Below are 27,290 nucleotides of genomic sequence, written 5' to 3'. Positions count from 1 at the left end.
TGCCTATGTGAAGGTTTGGGATATGTGGGACGAGGCGGTTGGTTTCACTGGGAGGTCCCAGTCAAAGGAGGGGCGAAGGGATACCTTGCTGTGGTTCCTAAGTCACTTGTTCTTTCAGCGTTAGCTCCATCGGCAATGGACAGGAGCATGGCAGCATTGGCGTTAGGGTTCAAACTGACCGATTGGGAGGAAGTGACGGAATGTTGTCACGTCCGTCAGGCATCACGGGTCTTACGGAGAGGTATGAAATATGTCGGTGCCGGGCGGCTGGTTTCCTTGGGTAACGCAACGCCTGGTGGTGTGTTACTCTACTTTTGCGATGAGTTTGTTTGCGGTGGCCTTCTCGGGGGCTTGGAGCAATTCGGATTGGGGAGCTGGTGAGTGCCTTTCAGGTAGGTGTTGGGGGGTTCTACACTCGGTTGTCGAACCTCAGTCAGTTAAGGTAATGATTCGGTAGGGTTGTACAAGAACGGATGTGTCTGGTAAAGGAGGTTTGGTAAAGCTATATTCCTTGCCGGGGTCAGGGGTACGCCCGGCGTCAAGCACATTATGTTACTTGGAGCTTCGCCCGGACATCCCGGGTGGCTTACTGGTAAAAGGGAACGTATCGGCGCTGTCATGATTCAATTCCCGCAGGGGTTTGTTCGGAGGGGTTTGACAATGTCGGATTTGGATCCCGGGCACTTTGGGGCCCATGCTTCCCGGATAATGGCGGCGACAGAGGCGTCCCGTCTGGTTTTAAGTGAGGACCTGGGGAAACGTTTAGGCAGGTGGGAGTAAGTATGGTTTAAGTCCTGTTTACGGCCGGTCTATTTGGTTTAATGGCTATGGACGTATGGGTTTGTGTTTGGGGCTATGCCTTGTCGCTAATTACTTTCGTTTCAGGTTTGGTGACATGGTTGGTGGGCCACTCTTACATCTAAGGGGCGCAGAAGGGAGCCGCGGTTCGGGTCAAGCGCAACTGGGCTTTTCTTTGGAATTGGTGGAGCTGGAGTGGTTTTGGTTTTCGGGGGTTTTGGTGGCAAGGCAATAGTGGAGAAAATTTTCCAGAAGGTACCAAGGGGTACTGTCCAGGATATTCTGGTAATCCGCAAGGGCGGGAAGGGTATCGACATGGTCCCGGAAAAGGAATTGAACAGGTGGAGGCAGAGGGAGGTGGACTGGCTATGGGAGCTGGCCACAGGTGTGGTGGTGGTGCAGTCCGAGATGGTTCCTCGGTTACATTGGAGACATACTAGGTACCCGGTCTCGGTGGCGAGGACGAATTAATAAAAAATTGATGGCGGTATTTATCAGATGTGGGGGCGGTGTAACAGTGAGACACAACGAACTGGGAGGCAAGCTCCCTGGGTACTCCAGGGGGATGGGGTACGTTTTCGGATGTAAGGTGTGATCTGTTTAAATTAGGCCTTCAGGAAGGCATTCAACAGGCCTTATTCCGGTGTGGTGGGGGTCGCTCAGGAGCTTTAGGTGTCAAGTCCTGAGCTGTGGCAGGGAATTGCCTGGTTAAATCGGAGGGTAGATGGAGGAGAAAGTGGGCATCCTGAGGTTTAGTGTGGATTGGGCAGTGTTTCACGTGGTTGGTAGGTTCGAGCCCGTCGGTGGCTCCGAACCTGGGGGTGTGGTGGTGTCTTGGTACACCCTACACTGGAACTGGTGGGTAGCGGTGTCTTGGTACACCCCTACAATGGATATGGTAGGTAGCGGTGTCTTGGTACACCCCTACAATCGATATGGTGGGTAGCGGTGTCTCGGTACACCCCTACAATTTAACCTGGTGGAAATGTGGTCATATTAGGCGGCCAGTTACTGTATTAACATGCTATTTAGATTGTTATCTATTGTTATTATTGTGGGGTCATTGCTAGGGGTATGTTATGTATATGGGGGGGATGTTAACTTTAATAAAATTTGTTGGCAGTGACCCCATTTGTTATTTCTTAATTATTTTATTAATAATTTAATAAAGCTGTGGACTAATATTTTCCAACAGTATAACCTGTGTCCGTGTTTTAATGGGGATTTGGGTAATGTTAGCGCATATGCCGGCTGCTATTTTTTCTTCATTTCCCATGACAGGCGCACAGAGTACATTGATTGATCATACCATGGTTGTTTTTTTTTTTTTTTTCTTTACTATAACATGTTTTGATCCATGTTATACATTTGTACCATAATTGTAAGGTGATCTGTGATTATATACCATTTAAAAATAGTTCGAAGCTACACCCCCAAGTTGGCAAAATACTCAGTGCATAGTTTAATTTAGAATGTAAAATACATTACCTACTTACTTAAGAAGTGCATTAGAGCACATCAGTCTTTGCACATCTGCCTCTGAACTGCTTCCGTGGATCACATCATCAAAAGCTATAAGATTGTGGTGCTTTGAAAAGTATGCTATCATTTTGTTTTTCTTCTTAAGCTGCAAAGCTTTGAACAATAGTGTACAAGATTCGTCGATTCATCAACTGACCTACTAAATATTCCAACTCCCATCTCCAAGTTAAAATCTTGAAGATTTTGAAATGATCATTATTACTGTGCTTTTCAATACATTGATGGCTATGTAAGTATTATAACGTTTAATTTTATATGTTTTTTCAATTGAAATATTGCTTAAAAAAGTAAGAGAAATGTTGAAGCAGTTATGTAGTTGTTTTACAACAAAAATAATAATAACAATTGGGCATGATAAACTCCTATATACATTTACTCTTTATTCAATAATGATATCATGTTGATAGGTTGCTGCTGACGTTAAAGGCTGGATTCTATCATCAGAGTATTACTTGTATATGAATAGTAATTTAGCAATATTCTCTATTTGGGGAATGGCAATTTAACTGCCAGTGATTGCCGTATATCAGATTTTAGAATTGAGCACAATTTCCAATTCATTTAATTGCCCGGTAACTTACACTTTCAAGTAATTTTCTGTAAACCAGAAAAACAAACCGCAGGCCAAAATTGTAACAATATCCCAGAGTTTTAAGTCTGGCTGATTTGGCCTAAAATGTGAAATACTTTAGAAAATATTCGTACTCTGTCTCTGAATTTCCATAAATAACAGGGATTTTTATCACTGCCACAACTTTAATGTGCTTGCGTAAATCAGTTTAGTTACTTAGCTCTACACAAACACTCTTCTCTTGTCTGTACAATACAGTTAACCTCTCATGTAGCTATGCCCCTTTCCTGTAGTTCAGAGATGCTAAAGAGGCCTTAATGCTTCATAGCATAATAGGACTTTTAGGACTTCGACATGTGGGGGACTTCCATTTGGACTCCCCTTCTCTAAATCGCAAGATTATTTTAGAAGGATACTTATCACCTCTTGTTTGTGTCCTAAGGTTATTTCGTATAAAGTAACTGTGTGATTTGTTTTGCTTGCTCACTGTACAACATTGTGGAATAAGCTGATGCTTGTAATTATAAAACCAACAAATATAAAATAAAATAAGGTATAATATTTATAAGGAAATTCACCTCCAGGAAATAAACATAGTTTGCAGTTGCACTTTTTTATTTACTAAACATTGGATTGTAGTGAAGTAAAAAAACAACTTTAAAATGTAGGTTTAAATAGGTTGTGGCTATAGCTAGGTTGCAATTTGTATTATTATTATTATTATTATTATTATTATCATTATTTTATTTCTATTTCTTTTTTTAAATCTGGTTTTCATTCACTGAAATTTGGTATTTAGTGAATACAGTTGTTGGGTGAAAAGGTCTGTTGCTTTTCAATTCACGAAAATGCTCATTTTCAATTTTATTATTAAACTGATCTGGAGATTTTTTTTAAATGCATTCTGTAACAGTAAAGAAACATTTCCATAACAACAAATCTCAACAGCAGAAAATCTTTACCATAGGTAAAGGGACTGGTGATAGTCACAGACAACAAAGAGTAAAACAATCACAAGCACAGCAGTTTGAATCCAATAAAGCTCTTTATTACTATTCAAATGTACCAACAATGTAAAATGTACTAAACCATAATGGCAGTTGTATCATTCTGTTATTGACAGCATAGAGTTTATCATGAAACAAAATGTATCTATCTACCGGAAAAAAAAAAATGAACAAATATAGCATAATGTAAATAAAAAAATAATCCAACTGAACTGGTCATTTACATATTGTGTTACCTTCAAAAAGCATGCACAAGAGAACAGCACAGCATCCTGACAATATTCACCCACAACAGCCTTTATCTATGGTTTCCTTAGTTTACATCACAATGAACAGCATGCTTGCTACAGCCCCTTGTGGCATTGAAATGGTTAATAAAGCCAGCATTTCCATAGACACAGAACACACATTTTAGCCAGCTGTCACATAGCTGTAATTTAAGCCGCAGAATGTTTTTGTTTTTTTGTCTCACAGGAATATCATATAACCTTATTGTAAACATATGGAAATGCAAGTGATATTTAAATAAAATGTTTTCTCGTATCAGCCCATTGAGTTAATAGAAATCAGAAATATGTACTGCTCCTCAAAAATATTTCACAATAGAAATAAAGAATATATTAAATGTTGATTTCAGAATATAGATTAAGTCTCAGCTATAATGTCAGTGTATAAAGTTAGTCTGTTATGTGATACATTTCTATTTGCAAAACTAGTGGCCATCTGTTTGAAGTCCTTTACTTCCTGTAAAAATATTAGAAAAATTATTATTAATTGTCTAAATGTTAAATGTGATTTAGTTTTTTCCTTTGGGCATGACGAAGCCCTGTATAAATTCTCATAACAGCATAATATTTCCTGTTTATTATTTTACAACTATCCTTATCGCACAGTTTATTTCATTTCATATTTTTTTAATCTCCTGTTCTGTTAATTAGCAACTAGAGCCTGCAGGAGTCTCCAATATCAAACTTTAATGAACAGAGCAGGAAATACAAAGTGTAAAGTAAGCACACTAAGGTGTAAGATCTGTTTTTTTTTTATTATTATGTAAGCATATCAGGGGAATTTAAAAAATAATTCAGATAGGACTAATTAATAAAGTGAGACTCCACAGAGAATTACAAGTGGATTTCAAATGTAAGGTGAAAATAGCCGAAATGGAAAAAATTGTCAGCAATGCTTTCAGTTTGACTACTCTTGCTTTAAAATTTGAAATAAATCTTCAATTTGTTTTAAATTCTCACTTTACAAGGTAATTCACTAAAGTGAGAATTCTAATTGAATTTCAAATTTAACCCCTTCCTGACCACAGACGTATCAGGTACGTCCGACAAAAAACGGTCCCTAAGGACCACGGACATACCTGATATGTCCGCAGCAAATTTGAGCCCCGGAAGCGATCATGATCACTTCCAGCTGCTCTGATGGTATTGGGTCGAGGCACTCAGTGAAGATAATACATTTTTTTTTAACAAAATGAAAAAAATTACATTTAAAAAATAAACTTCTTCTATTAACCCCCTTCCCGCCATGTGGCTCCCAAGATGGTGTTGCCTTTCTAAAGGCAGTGCATCATGGGCCTTCTCGGGGTGTCCCTAGCCTGCCTTATCATAGAGGCAGGCTAGGGTCATCCAATCAGAGCTTGCCCTATAACAATTTTGTTTTCTAACTATGATCCCCATTTGTCTGATCAGGTCAATATTAGTGAATATTGACTGATCAGTATGGATCTTCCTCCCTCTCTTCACTTGTGTTTTAGTGAGAGAGGGAGAGAGATTTGCATTTTAGGTAGAGAGATTCAGGTAGTTTTAGGTAGGGATTAGTAAAATTGTGAGACCCAAAGGCTATTTTCAGAGCCATTAACCCCTATCTTGCCAGTGATCACTATAATCACTAGGGATGTGCATAGGGAAATATTCGGTTCGGTTCGGCATTCCGAAATTCAGGACTTCGGCAATTCGGAACTTCGGCATTTCAGTTCAGTTTGGCACTTCGGAACTTCGGCTATCGATACTTCGGGACTTTGGCAACTTCGGCACTTCAGGACATTGGCATTTCGGCACTTCGGTACTTCTCTTGCAGCCGCTTAGTAGATAACTCCCTAATTCCCATGGTATTTCAATTAACCAATCAGAGTAATGTTATGAGTCAAATTACACAGCGTGAGAAAATTCCAAAGAACTTTCCCACGCTGTGTAAAATGACACAGAGCACTCTGATTGGCTGGATTTCAATCTAACCAATCAGGGTGCTGTGACAGGTAAATGTAGATACGTACCTGTCAGTCTCTTCATTTACCTGTCAGACCACTCTTATTGGATGGCTTAAACCAACCAACCAGAGGGCTCTGAGCCTAACTGCAGGTCAGGGCAAGGCTTTATAAGCCTTCCCCTACCCTGCAGAGCTCAGTCTGCGCGGAGCCTTCCATGAGTGAAGATAGATTATGTTTTTGCGCTCTGGTTTTCTTTTTTTCTTCAAAGTGTGATGGTTATTATGGATTTTTATTTGGCCTTTTTTGGGGCTGAAAAAATAAGATTTTAGAATAAAAAGACATCAAATGGTAAGTTTTTTTTTTTTTTACAGGTACCTAGTTATTGGTCCCCCCTTCATTATTTTTAGGGTGAGGGGGGTAGGTAGGGGGTTAATACATTTTTTTGGGAGGGGATGACTATGGGTTTGGGGACCCCTAGTCACTTGGGGGGTGTTACATTTTTATTTAGCCCCCCCCCACTGCTCAGGGGTGGGACCCAGGGGGGAGGACAATAGGTCCCCCCCTTATTCTAATTTAGGGCCCCCACCCACTGCTCAGGGTTGGGGCCCAGGGTGAGGACAATAGGTCCTCCCCCTTATTCTAATTTAGGGCCACCACCCACCACTCAGGGGTGGGAGCCAGGGGGGGAGGACAATAGGTGCCCCCCTTATTCTAATTTACAGCCCCCACCTGCCGCTCAGGGGTGGGTGCCGGGGTGGGAAGACAATAGGTCCCCCCCTTATTCTAATTTAGGGCCCTCACCTGCCGCTCAGGGGTGGGGGCCGGGGGGAGGACAATAGGTCCCCCCTTATTTTACTTTAGGGCCTCCACCCGCTGCTCAGGGGTGGGTGCTGGGGGGAAAAATAAGTGTTCCCCCTTATTTTACTTTAGGGCCCCCACCCGCCGCTCAGGGGTGGGGGCCTGGGGGGGAGCAATAGTTCCCACCTTCAGGTTAGAAGCCCCCACTCGTGCAGCATGGGTAGGGGCTCGTGAAGGGGGACACGTGTCTGCTCACTGTTTACTCACTGTTTACTAGACATGTCCCTACTCACAGTATATCGAGTAGGGGCATAATTTACTAATACTAAGTAATCTTTACTTAGTATTAGTAAATTTGGCAGAAAGACCAATTTAGGTCTTTCAGCCTTTTAGTAGATAGCTCCATAATACTGTGGGAATTAGGGAGTTATCTGCTTATTCATTTCTGTCATTCCATTGACTTTCTAAGTAACTTACATTTTATATGAATGTGTGTTACTTGATTGTTGCAAGTGTTGCAAATGCTTACAGCTGAATCCTGGCTATGTTTGTATACTTTTTATTTAAACTTGTATACAGTGTAACATTCTTCATTCTTCCACTGGGTAGGTATATTAGTACTTTGGCAATACTGTGCTTCGGAACTTCGGCACTTCAGAAATTCGGAACTTCGGAAATTCTGCAATTTCAGAACTTTGGAACTTCGGCAATTTGGAACTTCGGCAATTCGGACATTGGGAAGAATCCGAATGACCAAATTTCCCGAAATTCAACCGAATTGACATTTGGAACGAAATGAATTGCACATGTCTAATAATCACTGGCTCTTGCACAGCAGCACTTTTTTGCTGTATTTGCATTTTTTAGGGGTTCATTTTTTAAATCATTTTTTTGTGAGACCCAAAGGCTCAGATACATCACTAGATACAGTATCTGCTGCTAGTGATGTTTCTAGTTATGATGTATGTGTGGCTGCTAGTCCCCCTGCCAGAAGGAGACGTGCTGCTCCAGCTGACAGTACTGCTGAGGAGTGAGCAGTGCCTCATCGCCAGAAGCCAGATATCCCACCCTTTACTGCAAATCCTGGCATCAATGTGGATGTCACAGGATTTTGCCCTCAGCAGTTTATGCAGGTGTTTCTGGGCGATGATGTATTGGGGAACATTTTCGCCCAAACTAATTTATATGCCCATCAGTTCCGTGCTTCTAAGTCGTAGTCCTTTTTTGGCAAAGCAGCAATGGGCTCCCATCAATGTGCCAGAATTTAAACTTTGCTGGGCATTAACTAAGCTGGTGGGCATCCTAAAGTAGCCCCATTTGATCTACCCCCATTTACAAGCATGGGTGTGCTCAGGAGGCCTTGCAGAAAACAACCTGGAGGGTTTTCTTTCAATAACCAACAGGCTCTCCTAAATCACAGTCAAAAAGCAATGTGTGTGTAAAAATAAAAATTGAAAAATTACCACCACACACTTTCTCTGATTTTTTGGGCTAAAACGATTGCATCAAAGGCATTAAAACAATCCATATACAATACCGTGGGGTGTCAGCTTTTCAAATATATGCACGCTCATGGCAAAAAAATATACTGGGATATTTAAAAAGATATGTCAAATTTGCAAAACACATGTCAGATGTTTGGCATTACACCCCCCAACCAACCCAATAGGCCTATTCAGAGGTGGTATCCCTGTACTCAGGAGATGTTGCTGAACACATATTTGGGTGATCTTTGGCAGTAACACCTAACAGGAACTGAGAATCCATACCAAAAGTTCAATGTGAGAGAAAAATAACACAAATGACTACCCAAAAGATTGACAAAGACTGTTAGTGGCAATAATGATCAATCTGATAGAGTTTAAAACTTAAAACAACTGATGTTAGAGAAGGGGAGGGAGGTGGGGTGTCAGAGATAGAAGAAGATGTGCCTGAAAGTGAAAGGTGCAAGTTGGCTGAGAATAGCCAGAAAAAGTATATAAACTACACTATATATATGTGTGTGTGTGTGTATGTGTGTGTGTGTGTGTGTATGTATGCATATGTGTAAAATGAAATCTTTAGGTACTCAATTGTTTAAATCAATTGAGTGCATCTAATATACAATGTATCTTTTACATTAAGTGTTCACTCGGTGTGGCCTACTCTATAGTAGTTAGGGACATTTTTATCTACAATTATAGCTAGATTTATGAAACCATGGGTGAAAAGACATCAATTGTTACATCAACATTTTAGTTAATAAACCCCAAATTGGTCAAACCTATATTCTTGACTAGAAAAGGCCTGGGGGTGTTCTGGATACAGAATTGCTTCTAAATAAATAGTTAATTGTGAATTATATAGTACAACTGTCAGGGCCGCCACCAGAAATTTTGGGGCCCCTAACTCAGCTCAGGGTCTGGGCCCCCTGGGGCCCGCCTCCAATCCCGCCCACAGGGTCCGCCTCCAAATCCCACCCACAGGAATACACACAGACACAAAAACACACACTGATACAAAAGGACACAGACACACACACACACACACAAATACATACTAACAGACACACATACTGAAACAGAAATACACGCATATAGGCATACGTACTAACACACACATACTGAGACATACACACATATACAGACACACAGGCATACATAGTGACAGACAGTGGCGTACATACCAGGGTCGCAGGGGTCGCGGCTGCGACCGGGCCCAGCCCACCAGGGGGCCCGGCCGCCCCTGCGACCCGGTATGTAGCCACTGGGCCAGCCTCTTCTCCTGGGGGGCCCTAGAGCCGGCCACCTCCGGGCCCCCCCGAGGCTGGCCCTGCTGCCACCCGGCTGGCCGGTCCTGCGAGCGCGCGAGGGAGCACTCTCCCCTGAGTGCTTCCTCTTCAGCTCCCTCGCGCACCGCGTAGGGATGCCGGCGCCGGAAGATGACGTCATCTTCCGGCGCCGGTATCAGTACGCGGCGCGCGAGGGAGCTGAAGAGGAAGCACTCAGGGGAGAGTGCTCCCTCGCGCGCCCGCCAGCCTGACTGCCCGTCGGGTGACCGGACCCCCAGGAGCCCAGCAGCACCACTGGACCCCAGGGAATCCCCTCAGCACTCCAAAAGGTAAGGAGGCTGGGGGGATTAAATACAAAAAAACGTTAGTGTGTGTGTGTGTGTGAGTGTTAGTGTGTGTTAGTGTGAGTGTTAGTGTGTGTTAGTGTGAGTGTGTGTGTGTAAGTGTTAGTGTGTGTTAGTGTGTGTTAGTGTGAGTGTTAGTGTGTGAGTGTTAGTGTGTGAGTGTTAGTGTGTGAGTGTTAGTGTGTGTTAGTGTTAGTGTGAGTGTGTGTGTGTGTAAGTGTGAGTGTGAGTGTTAGTGTGTGTTAGTGTGAGTGTGAGTGTGTGTGTGTGTGTGTGTGTGTGTGTGTGTGAGTGTTAGTGTGTGTTAGTGTGAGTGTGTGTGTTAGTGTGTGTTAGTGTGAGTGTGTGTGTTAGTGTTTGTGTCTGCTAGTGAGTGTCAGTGAGTGTGTTACTGTGTGTGTCTGTTACTGTGTGTGTTTGTGTGTGTGTTAGAGTGTGTGTGTCTGCTAGTGTCAGTGAGTGAGTGTGTGTCTGCTAGTGAGTGTCAGTGATTGTGTTACTGTGTGTGTCTGTTACTGAGTGTGTTTGTGTGTGTGTTAGTGAGTCTGTTTGATGTCTGTTAGTGAGTGTGTGTTTGTCAGTGAGAGTGTATGTTTTGTAAGTGAGTGCGTATGTATGTCTGTCGCTGAGTGTGTCTCTGTCAGTAAATGTGTGTGTCTGTTAGCTAGTGTGTATGCGTCTGTTCGTGAGAGTGTGTGTGTGTCTTCAGCACTTACCTTTCTCCAGCGCCGGACTCCCTTGGCGCAGGGGAACCCTCCGCCTCTCAGCTCCGAATGCGCATGCGCGGCAAGAGCCGCGCACGCATTCAAACCGCCCATAGGAAAGCATTACTCAATGCTTTTCTATGGACGTTCAGTGTCTTAGAATCGCGGAAGCGCCTCTAGCGGCTGTCAGTGAGACAGCCACTAGAGGCTGGATTACCCCTCAGTGAAACATAGCAGTTTCTCTGAAACTGCTATGTTTTCAGCTGCAGGGTTAAAACCAGAGGGACCTGACACCCAGACCACTTCATTGAGCTGATGTGATCTGGGTGTCTGTAGTGGTCCTTTAAGTGTGTGCATCTGTATGCACTGGCGTACATACCGCGGTCGCAGGGTTCGCAGCCCTGCACACCCTGCGACCAGGTGCCCGCCCAATGTGTTGCGGTCCCGGTCCGCCAGAGTAAGCGCGGGGGGTTGGGGGGGGGCCCATGGATCAATTTTCGCACCGGGGCCCCATGGATCATGTGTACGCCACTGGTGACAGATAGACACATACTAACATACATACATACAGACACACATGCATGAGGACTTACACACACATACACCGACATCACATACATACACACAGACATACATTAATTCATACTGGCATACATACATATAGACATACTGACATACACACACAGACAGTCACAAACATTCTGACATACACACAGACATTCTGACATACATACAGACATACTGACATACGTACAGACATACTGACATACAGACATTCTTACATACGTACAGACATACTGACATACGTACAGACATACTGACATACACACAGACATTCTGACATACACACAGACTTACTGACATACATACAGACATTCTGACATACACACAGACATTCTGACATACACACAGACATTCTGACATACGTACAGACATTCTAACATACATACAGACATTCTAACATACACACAGACATTCTAACATACATACAGACATTCTAACATACACACAGACATTCTAACATACATACAGACATTCTAACATACACACAGACATTCTAACATACATACAGACATTCTAACATACATACAGACATTCTAACATACATACAGACATTCTAACACACACATACATACTGACATACACACAGACATTCTGACATACACACAGACATACTGACATACACACAGACATTCTAACATACACACAGACATTCTAACATACATACAGACATTCTAACATACATACAGACATTCTAACATACATACAGACATTCTAACATACATACAGACATTCTAACACACACAGACATACTGACATACACACAGACATTCTGACATACACACAGACATTCTGACATACACACAGACATACTGACACACACACAGACATTCTAACATACACACAGACATTCTAACATACATACAGACATTCTAACATACATACAGACATTCTAACACACACAGACATACTGACATAAACACAGACATTCTGACATACACACAGACATACTGACATACACACAGACATTCTAACATACACACAGACATTCTAACATACACACAGCCATTCTAACATACACACAGACATTCTAACATACATACAGACATTCTAACATACACACAGACATTCTAACATACATACAGACATTCTAACATACACACAGACATTCTAACATACATACAGACATTCTAACATACATACAGACATTCTAACATACATACAGACATTCTAACATACATACAGACATTCTAACACACACATACATACTGACATACACACAGACATTCTGACATACACACAGACATTCTGACATACACACAGACATACTGACATACACACAGACATTCTAACATACATACAGACATTCTAACATACATACAGACATTCTAACATACACACAGACATTCTAACATACATACAGACATTCTAACATACATACAGACATTCTAACATACATACAGACATTCTAACACACACAGACATACTGACATACACACAGACATTCTGACATACACACAGACATTCTGACATACACACAGACATACTGACATACACACAGACATTCTAACATACACACAGACATTCTAACATACATACAGACATTCTAACATACATACAGACATTCTAACACACACAGACATACTGACATAAACACAGACATTCTGACATACACACAGACATACTGACATACACACAGACATTCTAACATACACACAGACATTCTAACATACACACAGACATTCTAACATACACACAGACATTCTAACATACATACAGACATTCTAACATACATACAGACATTCTAACATACACACAGACATTCTAACATACACACAGACATTCTAACATACACACAGACATTCTAACATACACACAGACATTCTAACATACACACAGACATTCTAACATACATACAGACATTCTAACATACATACAGACATTCTAACATACACACAGACATTCTAACATACATACAGACATTCTAACATACACACAGACATTCTAACATACATACAGACATTCTAACATACACACAGACATTCTAACATACATACAGACATTCTAACATACATACAGACATTCTAACATACACACAGACATTCTAACATACATACAGACATTCTAACATACATACAGACATTCTAACACACACAGACATACTGACATACACACAGACATTCTGACATACACACAGACATACTGACATACACACAGACATTCTGACATACACACAGACATTCTAACATACACACAGACATTCTAACATACACACAGACATTCTAACATACACACAGACATTCTAACATACATACAGATATTCTAACATACACACAGACATTCTAACATACATACAGACATTCTAACATACACACAGACATTCTAACATACATACAGACATTCTAACATACACACAGACATTCTAACATACACACAGACATTCTAACATACACACAGACATTCTAACATACATACAGACATTCTAACATACACACAGACATACATACACAAATACAGCTAATTTTTCTTACCTTTATTTGCAGGTGGAAGGCTGTGGCTGATGGGAGTCGGCGTGGCTCCTGCGGGCTGCGGCCTGTCTTTCTTGCCTCCCGCGCGGTGCTGAGGAGAGGGGAGGGAGCTGGAAGGAACTGACGGCTACTTCCTCCCAGCAGTACTTTGCGGTTGGGATTTTTTTTAAAGGGGCCCGGTCGCGCTATTGCACGGCCGCAGCGCTGACCGGGCCCCTGAAGATACAGGGCCCATGGGGTGGCCCTAAGTGAGTGGGCCACCCGATGGGCCCCATCAGCATGCGCTACACGTGGGGCCCGGGCGGCCGGGCCCCCTAGGGCCGCCGGGCCCGTGACAACCGTTATGGTTGTCACCCCCTGATGGCGGCCCTGACAACTGTAGCCCATTGATTGCCAGATTATAATAAAATAATCCAGTATTTCATGCAAGCCAAAGAGTAGAGGTTGAAAATGTATTACTAACCACTAGATGTCAGAAGAGAGTGTATTTACTCCTGCTAAAAAATATTTTGTAAATTCATGCTACACATTGAGATTTCTCTTGTAGTAGATAATAATAATAATAATAATAATAATAATAATAATAATAAAATATATATATATAATGACAGATTAAGTGTATTTTTATATAAATATATACATATATTAATATAAAAACACTTAGAATTAAATTCCACACGTATATATATTGTACATATATATGATATATTAAGTATTATAAAATATAAATGATAAATAAAAATAAATTTAAAAAATGTAAAAATAATAAAATAAATAAAAAAATATATGCAATATTATTCTAACTGTATTTTGATGTTTATATATATATATGTTTATATATATATATATATATAAAAAATAGCTCCTGCACTCACGCTCCAATGTCCCTTAATGGCCGGGTGCCAGCCAAAGATAGATGGCTGCACTCACGGTTTAAAAGTCCAAAGTTTAATGAAAAAACGATTAAAACATCAAGAGATCAACGTTTCAGTCTTATCAGACTTTCATCAGGATCATATATATCAAAATACACTTAGAATGAAATTACATATATATATAAATAAATAAAAATAATATGAAATCTATATATCTATATACATAATTGCATAAACAATGTCAGAAATATACACATCGAATTTAAATATATAAATATGTATATATATTTAAATTATACGTGCATATTTTTGTATTATTTTAAAATAATTAAGTAACTTTATTGATTGCAATTTGAGGGACCTGCTTGACAACCCAAGCCAAAAGTCCAGATAATTTAATTTGTTAGCACTATATTTAACCCTGTAATTTTCCAAAACACCCTAAAACCTGTATATTGGGGGGTGGGGGGGAGGGGGTACTGTTTTACTCGGGAGACTTTGCTAAACACAAATATTAGTGTTTCAAAACAGTAAAACATATCACAGTGATGATATTGTCAGTGAAAGTGATTTTTTTTTTGCATTTTTCACAAACATTTAATGGAACCGTTTTGGGCATGGGACCGTGCGTGCGGTCGGTAAAAACTATGACTTCCAGGAAATTCCTGAACCTCTGAACTGATCTGGGTGATTAATTGAGATAATTGAGTTTAGTATAGTGCTTGACTCAATTATCTCCTAAGTAAAAGGGAAGGCTTATTGTATTGTATATGGGAGTGTCATGCATTGTAACACTGGTGTTATTGGTCTGTGACTTTGTAATGGAGTTCCCCACAAGGTCCATGAGGGAGTGCCCCTTGCATGGGGATTGTCATAAAAGGCCAAGTGTGGCACCATTAAAATCAGTTCCTCTTCACCCTCAACATAGAGTCTCGTCTCATGTGTGGAGGGGACAGCTATATTCACTCTGGGGATTGCTATACTCCTTATACTCCCTGGAATTATAATCACTAGCTCTTATAAGAGCTGTTCCTGCTATACTCTCTGGAGCAGGAGAGGTTCCCCCACTGGAAGCTGGATCCTGGTCTTGGATCCAAGGTGGGTGGAGGACGGCGAGATCTCCAACCAAGCTGCAGCGGTTTGTGGGAGTCTACGGTGCTGATGGTGTCTGGTGGAGTGCTTGGAGTCATCGGTAAGCACTAGGAGCATCGGTTGGTGGAGGCACCCAGTTGGGGTGCCAGGCAGTCCGTCACACAGTTCATGCAAAAACAAAGAGAACGTTACCTGCGATCTGGCCTAAATCCCTATGTACTTTTGAACAAAATGGAGGCTCTTTAGTTTTATTCCAATGGCCATTTGAATATAAGCTCACCTGCCATGTCAAGGCAAGCCCCAAAAGGTGAGTCCTACTCTAGCCATTAGATTTGCTGATATCAGCCAAGAATCTCCAGTGAGACAGGAAGGGGTATTTTATAAACCCTTTCACATTTAACCCTTTATAGGGCGTCTACACATACCAGCAAAGTTTATTGTAGCAGACAAAGTGTAAACATCTCTAATGAGACATGAAGGGGTGTTTTATAAACCCCTACATACTTATTAACCCTAAATATGGCTATAAAACATACAAATCACCTTGCCGGTATCAGCTAAAAGGCACATTTCTCTGTTGAGACAGGAAGGGGTGCTGCCCCTACATACTTATAAACTCTTAATAAGACAAACATGGGGTGGCTGGTAGCAATGTAACACAGCTGTGTGATACAAACATCATTTACAAACACAAAGATAAAGCACCGCGCTTACAGCACCAGTAGCTTAGTATCCAACAGCTCAAAATACAAAGTAAAAACGAAGAGACCGTTACCTGCGCTCTGGCCTAAATCCCTATGTACATTTAAACAAAATGGAGACTCTTTAGTTTTATTCCAATGGCCATTTGAATATAAGCTCACCTGCCACGTCAAGGCATGCCCCAAAAGGTGAGACCTACTCTAGCCATTAGATTTGCTGATATCAGCCAAGAATCTCCAATGAGACAGGAAGGGGTATTTTATAAACCCTTTCACATTTAAGCCTCTATAGGGCTTCTATACATACAATAAACTTTGCTGGTATCAGACAAAGTGTAAACATCTCTAATGAGACATGAAGGGGTGTTTTATAAATCCCTACATACTTATTAACTCTAAATAGGGCTATAAAACATACAAATCACCTTGCCGGTATCAGCTAAAAGGCACATTTCTCTGTTGAGACAGGAAGGGGTGCTGCCCCTACATACTTATAAAATCTTAATAAGACAAACATGGGGTGGCTGGCAGCAATGTAACATAGCTGTGTGATACAAACATCATATACAAACACAAAGATAATGTTTATAAAATACCCCTTTGTGTCTCATTGGAGATTCTTGGCTGATATCAGCAAATCTAATTCAAGAATTATGGACCTCATAGACAACTACTACATAAGACTGCACGTTGTCATTGATGCTAAAGGGGGCAATACATAGTATTACGAACTAAGGGTATGCAGACTTTTGAACAGGGGTCATTTAATTTTTTTCTTTGTTGCCATGTTTTGTTTTATGATTGTGCCATTCTATTTTGCTATAATAATTAAATGGGTTTGGGACTTGTGATGTCTATTGGTAGAGGGTATGTCTCCCATTACCTTGGAGGCTTTTTGGTCAGTTTGTGGGGAGATTTCTTGTTCTGGCCATGCGTCGAGCATAGCTTGGATTTCGGATAGGGGTTTGGGGCGCCTGGGACACATGGGTCAGGCTGTGAGACCTGTGAGTTTTGAAAAAAATTTTTTAGGTGAGTTTGTAGCAGCTGCCGTGAGTAGCGACAGAAGCCGGGGGGGAGGGAGGGGTATGTTTCCAGCCTGGATTCGCACCCTGTGTCCTCGTTATCAGGTGTTGCCCCCCTTCCTGAGTGTGAGTGGCCTAGGTGTTAGGCCTCATGGCCACTTTGGCTGTTTGCCCTGGGCATGGGTTATGGCAAGGTGCACCCACCCCGTCCCCGTCCAGAACCCACCCCCCACTGGGTGCGCCATGTCCCCTGAAGAAGATACCGGTTGGGAGGTGCATGTATTGTCAAGCTCAGTCAGAGCTTTTTGTTGCTTGACTCTGTACGGGTGTACCGTTAACGTCCCATAATTGGAGCCTGTGGTCTCGCCATCTAGCTATCTGGGCGGGAAGCATTCTGCTTCTGCTTGGCAGCTCTCCACTCCCCCTGCATCTTGGTTCCACGGGCTTGCCCTGTCGAAGTAGCTTTCATCGTAATGCCCCATGAGTGCAGGAGGTCTGTGCTGTCTTGATTAGAAACCACTGTGTGTATCTTTCCGTCTCTGGAGATCAGGAGCTTCAATGGAAAGCCCCATCTGTATGGTATGGAGTGCTGCCGTCTCCGTGACTTACCGGTATACCTGCCTTCTTCTCAGAGTTTCCGTGGAGAGGTCGGCAAAGATCATTATATCTTTAAATTTGTCTTGTAAGTCTTTCTTTGTGCGGTGGGTCTTCATTAGGAATTCCTTGATATGGAAAAAAGTGCACTCTCATGAGCACATTTCTGGGGGCAGTTGATGGGAGGTGTGTGGGTCTGGCCACTCTATGGATCTTGTCTAGGATTAACATGTTTTCCGATATGTCAGGCCGTATTCCGTGGAAAAACTCCATCACATAAGCGGTGAGCTCAGGTTGGGGAACGTCTTCTGGGATCCCCCGCATCCATAAGTTGTTCCGGCGGGATCGGTCCTCCAGATCCATTATTTTGTTTTCGTACCTCTCCAGCCTGCTCTCCATGTCCTCCATTTTATCCGCCATGGAGTTGAGGGCCATGACCATTTCCTCCACCCTGTTCTCTAGGTGGGAGGTCCAGCTGCCCAGCTCCCTGATGCCCTTTCTGAGCTCCTCTATCGCCAACTTCACCGTTGCATGCATTTTACAGGCTACATCGTCCAGCATGCGTTGCAGGATTGCCGTGGTAACAGCACTGCTCTCCATGTGATCACTGTCCGTGTCTGACTCCGCACCATCTTGGGCCTGCTGGCTCGAGGCTTTGCTGGACAGTGTGCGGGAAGCAAAAAAAGTCGCCTTTTCTTTTGTGTCTGTCAACTTTTTGGTCCGGTTCAGCGACATTATTGGGGCTGTCTTGGGACGTTTGTAGTGCAGATGGATGCTTTAATTTGCCGTTTTATGAGCCACTACGACGGAGCCCGCTCAGTCTGTGTCCATCCGTCTCGAGCTCCTGACAGACAGTAAAAAAAGACAGATGATTAACAGGCAGTACCATAAATGCCAACTTCATTTATAGGCACAAGTTTGGGCCTGGCAAAATTTAGACCTTCAGTTGCAACATGAAGCTATATAATTACTAAACAATGTGGGCCCACTGAGTGCCTGAATACATACAGAATACATATATGTACTGAGGCTGGAAGAGTCCTGGTGAACATAAATAACAAATGCCGATCTTCTCAGAGTTGAAAAGTATAACCAAGGCTGTGTGGGCTGACGACAATAAGTTGCAAATATTAAAAACTGAATATGGCACAGCATTATACATTAAAATGTAGGATGACTCACTGAATTGCATATGATAAGATTTAAATGGCCGAATGAGGGGCAAATACAGTAAGCAGAATGAATAAACACAATTGAGGTATCACGGTGATGCTATGTATGATTGAAATAGGACAGATTTACATTAGTAGTGAGATTCGTTATATCCGAATGAAGGTAGAATACAGACGGAACTGCAACTGGTACCCGGAAAGGTTGAATGTTGGGCGAATACATGTTGAATGTCAGTGATAGCGTAGCCCAACGTGGGCTACATGAACAAACTTACGGTTTTGTTGAACTAAAAGCGCGAACAGCAACAGGAAAAAAACACGACTGGGCTGGATGCGGAAGTGCCCCATGAGCTTCAAGGGAGGCGGCTGTTTTTTACTAGAGTAAGGTAAAATGAATACTTGTGTAGGCTGCACAAGGCCAAGACGAGCTTGGAGTTTAGGTAGTTTGTGTTGATGACCTTTGAACTGAAATAGATGGTTCTGTACCAAGCCTGCAGTAGTGCAAGGAGGCCTTCTCAGAAGCTATGCCATAAATTACAAGTGATAATTTCCTCTAAAACCTAAAATCTCTCTTGTTAAGGTCTCATGCACAGACATAGAGAACATAAAGGGAGTACTTGAATATTCATAAAATGTTAGGGGACTACTGGGACTAAATTATACAAGTAAAATAAACTACAGTTTGTTCCAAACTAGCTTTATTGTTTTTCATATCACATTTTAGGTAAAATAAAGAGGTTTCATTACAAAATATCAACATATGTAACATAATCTTGACACAATGTTTTCATTTTATGCCATGTCCTAAACTTATAATTAGTCTTACAATGTTAATCCTTTATGGCTCGGGTTTTCTGCAATTAAAAATGTTAACAGGCTGTTGAATGGAGACCTAAAACAGTCTTTCCTTACTACATTCTTTTCTCATTGAAACGGTTTTATTCTCTCTAGACCAAATAGAAACTGATTTATGTCTATTTCTTCTACAGATATAAACTTTTAAAAGTTCTGGCTATCATATTACTCCTATGTTCTGACTGTTCAGATGCAGCACAATTGTCAAAGGATTGGTCGAAGCCTAATGTCGAAGAAGACATTGAGGGATATTTCAGAGATGGAGATCTGATTTTGGGTGGAATTATTCTGTTATTTAACTATCACTACTCTAATCATTACAAATCATATACTCATGCCCATGTGTATTCAACAACTAAAGTATGTGATATGTAAGTTACAATATTTGAATACCAAATTGTAAAGACAAATTTATAATGAATGTTATCATTTATTGTGCAAGCTTATGCCACAATGTTGTAAAATAAATAAGAAAATCATACAGATAATTTATGACAAACACATTTAGGTGAATAGAAACGAGAGATAATGAGGATCCTTCTCAAGTAAGCTTACAATCAATAGGAAGGGGGCAAAACTGCATGAGAGGATAGATTTGATTTATCCATGTGGGATAATATAGAGATTATGAGATATAGTTTTATAAGACACATAGGCCTTAATTTAAGAGGGAATCATGTTTATCGACTTCCTGACTTCCTAAAGTAATTTATCAGTTAGGATAGATTAAATTACTGTTGTTAAAGGCATTTTGGGAGCCAATAAATATTTGTTGGAATAATGAAACTGATACCTATATATTTTATTTGAATATATTGGAATTTGCTTAGTTAAAAGAGCCTATGTGGGTCATTATGACACCCACATCACTATAATAGAGGTTTAACACCTCCCTTATGCCCATAAATGGGATGCTGTTTACTAAATAGTGAGTAGCAAGTTATTCCTGCCTAGTCACTAATAAAATGCAGAGGGTACCTTTTAACTTTTGCAAATTAAAATTGTGGTTCGAATGCAAGGGCAAAGTGTAGTGGCGATAACAGACACAGTTATCTGGTGCCATTGTATATAGGGAATTAGTCTGTTAAGGTACCATTGAAGCAAACCATTGAGGTGGGAGTGACCTCTAAGGCACATGCCCCAGGCAAACATATTTGGACCCAGGCCCAAACCAAAAGTGCTGTGATTAGAAAGCCCCAGTTAACTCGGTCAATGGACTTCTCCACTTCTGTAGAGTACACAAGAAGACCCTACAACCTCTACTGGGCTTGATGTATCTGTGCTAGAGCCCTTGCATGGTCCCTGGCTTCCATGCGGGGGATAAAGCTCACCTGGTCTGCATGAACTAGGGTTGGTAAGTACAGCTGTAGTCTATCTGCAAGGATCTTAGTGAACAATAATTATGGTAGCAATTGAACAAGTAGGTCTGTAGTTTGTAATTGAAGAACAGAGCCAGGAGACTCTAGACACTGTAACCACTTCAACAAGATGAAGCAATTATGGTGCCTATAGTGACTTTTTAATATTAATGTAATGACGTTATTTTGATTGTATAGGGACAATATAAACGTAAATTTAAATTACACATGCATTCACATACCAGCAAAGATAAAGAAATTAAGAAATTCTCATGTGAGCTTTGTCATTCTTTGAATATAGTGATGTCTGGCCTATGTAGGATTTAGATATTTTTTAATGTTTTCCTTTGAATTCTGATGATAACTGGACCATTGAGGTCTAGTTTAGGAACCATTAAGCAGTCAATCGCTAAAAATTTTAAATAGGAAAAATGCCACAAAAAACCCCCCAAAAACTGTTTTCTGATTTGTAACTTACTTAATAGATATTGGTATACACTGTATATATGTATAGTATTGATTTGACAAATGTTCATTTAACATATATCTTCAACTTTTCAGGCCATCCCTTCGTTTCATCCGTCATTTTCTGGCTTTTGATTTTGCTGTTCAAGAAATTAATAATGACAGAAACCTTCTACCAAACACCACCCTGGGGTATTCAATCTATGACTCTTGTTTCTTAGCTAATAAAGCACAGGAAGCCACATTAAGAATTCTATCAGGAGGAAGAAATCACCCCTTTAATTACAGCTGCAAGAAGAATTATACAGTTGTGGCGTTCATTGGACATTTTCTCTCTTCAGTAACACGCTCAATGGCAGACATCCTCTCCATCTATGGCTATACACAAGTGAGAAACATTCTCTTGTTTTGCCATATTATAAAATATTTCTTTATAGAACAGATCTAAAAAAATTAATGATTGTACCCAATAGTAATTCCTTGAGGCACATGTTTTAATGTTAGAAATGTGTCTAGTGCAAGAGAGTTGCTTTGAAGCAGCAAACTAGGCCTTATGAATGCATCTAGTTAGTACATATCCCTCCCACTCTAACCAGGGCTCAATGTTTCTGCTAACCAATGTTGAGTGAAAACTAAACTCTAGTGAGTGCTTTAGACTCTCCAAACTTGCAATGGCAAGTAAAATTTAGGCCTGTGTAGTGGAATAAGACTGGACGTTTTGAGCCCTGCTGTAACAATCTAAATTGTACTGAAAAAGAAACAAATGCTCTGATCTTTGGGTCTGTTCTGTATGGGCCATACAGAAAAGCTTTTCTCTGTGGATTCTTTTAAAGGGACACTAGGCATCCTTATCATGCATCTCATTGAAATTGTCTAGGTACAGTGATCCGGTCTATTTAACCCTGCAATGTAAAACATTGTAGGGTTAACTCCGTTGTCTTCCAGAAAGTCACCAGAATCGCATCCAGGTCCCTGGTGAAGTTTAACTTCACTATCTGACATTGGTCTAACATCTTTTGTTCCCCCCAGAAAAGCAATGATTAAATGCTTTCCTATGTGGAAGCTTGAATGCACACGTTGCAGGAGGAGGAGACCTAGCTAGCGCTAAGGGAGTCTCAACACTAGAAAACGGTAAGTTAAAGCATACAATTTTACTTACCATAAATTTATTTTTCCTGAAGATTAGAGGCAGTGCTTTACAACAGGGATTTCTAAACTGGAGGGGAAAAAAAAAACAGGCAAACCTCCCAAATTTTAAGCACCTCCCCCAAATTACCTTTGGCACTATAAAGTGCCTCTTACCTCTAGGAACCCCAAACAATACAAAAGCCGAATAACTGCAACATTTAGCTTATTGGAAAATCAGGGTGGGAAGTGAACACTGTATCTAATCTTCAGGAAAAAAACATTTACAGTAAGTAAAAATGTATGCTTTTCCCTTCAGATTAGAGGCAGTGCTTTACAACAGGGATAACCAAAGCAATCCCCTAAGGGCAGGACTCATTTTACAACTGCTTGCAAAACCTTGCGCCCAAAAGTTGCGACTTCCGAGGCCAGTATGTCTAATTTGTAAGGTTTAGCAAATGTGTGAAGAGATGATCACGTGGCTGCAAAACAAATTTGAGAAGGTGTAGCTGAAGCCCTCATGGCCCAAGATGTGGACATAGCTCTGGTACAATGAGCTTTAATGGAGATAGGTGTAGGAACGTTAGATGAAGAATATGCCAAACGAATGGAGTCCTTTAACCATCTGGCCAGAGAGCCTTTAGATACCATAAAACAAGACAAAAAGCATGTTTGTTTTCTTAAAGGACCTTGTACTTTCTAAGTACTGGAGTAACAATCTCTTAACGTCCAGGCAGTGGAATTTAAATTTTTTACCCAAAAAGTTGGTAAAATTATTTCTTGATTGATGTTAGACATAGAACAAACCTTGGCAATACAATAAGGATCCAGCTTTAAAACCACTTTGTCCTGATGGAAAACTAAAAGAGGAAGAAAACTGAATTAAGAGCTTGAAGCTCTCCCAATCTTTTTGCCGAGGTAATTGCCACCAAAAATAAAGTCTTGAACGATAAAACCTTGAGAGAAGACTTTTCAATAGGTTCAAAAGGAGGTTCACAGAGTGCTGATAAAACCAAATTAAGATCCCATGGTGGAAAGGTTTCCCTGATGGTACGAACTAAACGAGACACAGCTTTGAAAAACCTAGTGATTAGAATATTCAAAGCCAAACATCTGAATGAGAAGAAACTGATAGAAATTTGGACCATAAGTAGCATGTTTCAATCCTTTCGCAAAGCCCATTTGAAGGAATTTAAGGATGTTTGGATTGGAAGCGGTTACAAGATTTTCTTTGATCTTGACACACCAGTAAGAAAATTTCTTCCATATTCTGGAATAAACCATGGAAGTTGCTTCTTTTTATGGAGACATTAAAATCTCAATATCTTCAGGAGACAAACCTTTTTCTTTTAAGATCTGGTATTCAGAAACCAGGCCGTCAGGTTGAATTACTTCAGAGTTGGAAGAGGTACCATGGACTGTGCCAGGATTTTCTACTGACAGGGGAAGTTTTCCAATAGACTGATACAGACATATTTAGGAGAACGGTGAACTAACGCCATCTCAGCCACCCTAGCAGAATTATGATTATTCTTACTCCTTCCATCCTGATCTTCTTTAGAATCCTCAGAATAAGAGAAATAGGAGGAAAATCATAGGATAGGCCGAAATTCCATGGAATAGAAAGGGAGTCTATGACCTCTGGCCTGTTTGAAGGGTTTAAATATGCAAATCTTGTTTTGACCTTGATGACCTAGGGCGTCTGCCAGAATGTTGAATTCTCCTTTTATATGTACTGCTGAAATAGACAGAAGGTGATACTCTGACCATAGCATGATTCTGGAACATAGATTTTTCAAACAAGCTGACCGTGTTCCTCCTTGTTTGTTGATATATGCTACTGTTGTAGAATTGTACAACCAGATCTGGACATGTTGATTCTGTTTCTGGAAAGAGAGCCAGCCAGACAGCCTTCTGTTGTTTGTAATTCGATGAACTTCTTAAATCTTTTCTTCTTTTCTCCCATGTGAGCACCCCAGCCGAGACCTGAGGCATCTGTTAAAATTCTGAACGACTTAATTTGGAAAGAAAGGCCTGACTGCAGGAAATGTGACGAAGTCCACCAGAGAAAGCTCTTCAGGGCATGACTGTTGAGTTTCATAGGCATGTCCAAGCTGTTTGTTTGTTCCAGAAGCTTAAAATATTTCTTTGAAGAGGTCTCATTCTGGCCTTTGCCCAATTGACTGCTGGATTTGATGCTGTGAAAAGATAGAAAAATATTGCATGTTTTTTTTTTTTTAAAAATGCCAGTTTAACCCATTCAAAACATAAGTATCTTGTATTATAATCAGGCCTACTGACCATTTGGTCTTTCAAGATATGTATACAGTAATACTTTAGCTACGTCATAAGAAATGCAGAAGTAGAAAGCAGGACATTAGACTGACACCCTGTAACATAACATATATAGCTCTGTATGTCTAGGGGAATATTCACTAAGCACTGCATAGGTAAAACATTTTTTTCCAACAGGCCTTGTGTGGCAAACCTAGCCACTTCTGGACTATACATGTATTAAAGGTTGTCTGTATGTTATGCCGTAGGCTGTATGTATTGTACTGTGTATTCTGGGACTATGGTAATTCGCCTGCTGGCAGCCGTAAGCTACTAGCATGCAAACACTTTGTTTCACGAACAGCAGCTAACCGGGCTGATAGACCACACATTCAGGGACGTGTGGCGCTTGTTAACCGATTTCAACAATGTTGCAATCGGTAATTAGAGGCTCTCCTAGGTGGCCGTCGTTCGACTACCGACCACGCGACGGTCGGCCATCTTGGATCCTTTGTTTCTGCAGCGGTGTTTGGTCGCTGAGCACCTGGAACTAAAAACAGCTACTCGACGACACGAACACCGCTGTACTTCCATACCGTTCGGGAGCCCGGTTTTCTGTAATTTAGTTCCCCTAAGTTCAATCGGCAGATTGAGGGGAATTTCCATGTAAAAAGTAATTGATGCGGCGTTCGGTAATTTCAGCTGGGATCTGAGCGGTATTCTAACAAAAGAGGCGCTCAGACCCCAGCTATCTACCGAACGTTCGGTCATGTCAATGTACCGAATAAAGCGCACAGTGTGTATTTTTAAGTAAATTGTCGGTTTTGCTGCACGAGGGGATAATCCACTTAACCGTCCATTTTAGTGGGAGTATCCCTCTCGTGCAGCAATGCCTGCTGGGAGAAATACAATGCCTGTTGGGAGAAATCCCCTGAAATATCTGTAGGGAAACCCCTTGCATGGGGAACTGTATAAATATGGAAGCCTGTGAATAAAGCCAGTTAGTTGACTCCCATACTGTGTTTCGTCTGGTTATTGGGAGGATTTGGGACATTGCCTTACTTTTCAGCGCTGACTGTGGATTTAACTGTAATACCAGCGGAGATCGTGGATTATAATACTGCCCTCCGCTACTGGTGGCAAGTGACGGGATCCAACCTTACAGCCGAAAAGCGCAATTCGTGCAATTGTAACTGCCGAATGAGAAAAGGGAATGGCAAGTGGAATTCAGCGAATGAACCGACTACCGAAGTGAATGGAGACGGATTATTCTAAGCTAAAGAGACAGACGTTAAAGGAACTGCTAGAAGCCAGGGGTAAGATAGCCAGCAGCAAACCCAAGGCTGTACTAATTGCCGAGCTGATGGAGGGAGACCGAGCACGCAGCGCTACACCCCCTGCAGCCATGGAAGAGACCCTCTACCAGAGAAAAAAGAGGACCAGGCTGGAATTTCTGCCACAGCCTATATCAGAGGCCATGCTGCAAATGGTAATGGCGAATGTGCAGGAGTACGTGATGGCACACAGTCCACAGCATACACCGTCCCGAGCGGAATCCACGACTGGGTCACTCTACAGCCAGGTAAAACCCAAAATCCCCAATCATGCCTGTGGCGAAACCGAACTCGCCACGTGTCCTTGGAGGGGGCTGCTTGCCCGCCTCTTGCCTTTGGACTATGGACCAGACCTTATGGGAATGTGATACCCCAGATAGCTATACCATGGAGCCTATTCATATAATGAAAGACTATGGGAAAGACTTTAGCTCCATGGCAATTGTACTGTGTGAGTAGGATCTGCGCGCTATTCGGTAGTTTTGTGCGCGCAGATCCCAGCTATCTGGGGATAGGTGAAATGTCTGTGTGTTATGTGTAAAAGGTGAATTTATGTATTTTAAAGTGTTTTACTGTCTTTGTGTCCCCATGTGCTTAATGGAGTCTGTCTCTGTGATGGGAGATAATTGAATTACTTCTCCAGCA

General features: G+C 41.3%; 1 protein-coding gene across 1 annotated transcript in view; it reads left to right on the top strand.

The window, feature by feature from the left end:
- Positions 1-2,413: 2,413 nt before the first annotated feature.
- Positions 2,414-27,290, top strand: part of LOC134569166 (vomeronasal type-2 receptor 26-like) — a 122,843-nt gene continuing 97,966 nt past the window's right edge. The window contains exons 1-3 of the mRNA XM_063428079.1: positions 2,414-2,569; positions 20,224-20,460; positions 22,009-22,300. Coding sequence (XP_063284149.1) covers positions 2,529-2,569; positions 20,224-20,460; positions 22,009-22,300 — 570 coding nt within the window. The 5' untranslated portion in view covers positions 2,414-2,528. The remainder of the gene's footprint in view (positions 2,570-20,223; positions 20,461-22,008; positions 22,301-27,290) is intronic.

This window comes from Pelobates fuscus, chromosome 7, assembly GCF_036172605.1.
Source record: "Pelobates fuscus isolate aPelFus1 chromosome 7, aPelFus1.pri, whole genome shotgun sequence".
Lineage (NCBI taxonomy): Eukaryota > Metazoa > Chordata > Amphibia > Anura > Pelobatidae > Pelobates > Pelobates fuscus.
Note: the sequence above shows the minus strand (reverse complement) of the source record. Positions and strands in the feature narration are given on the sequence as shown.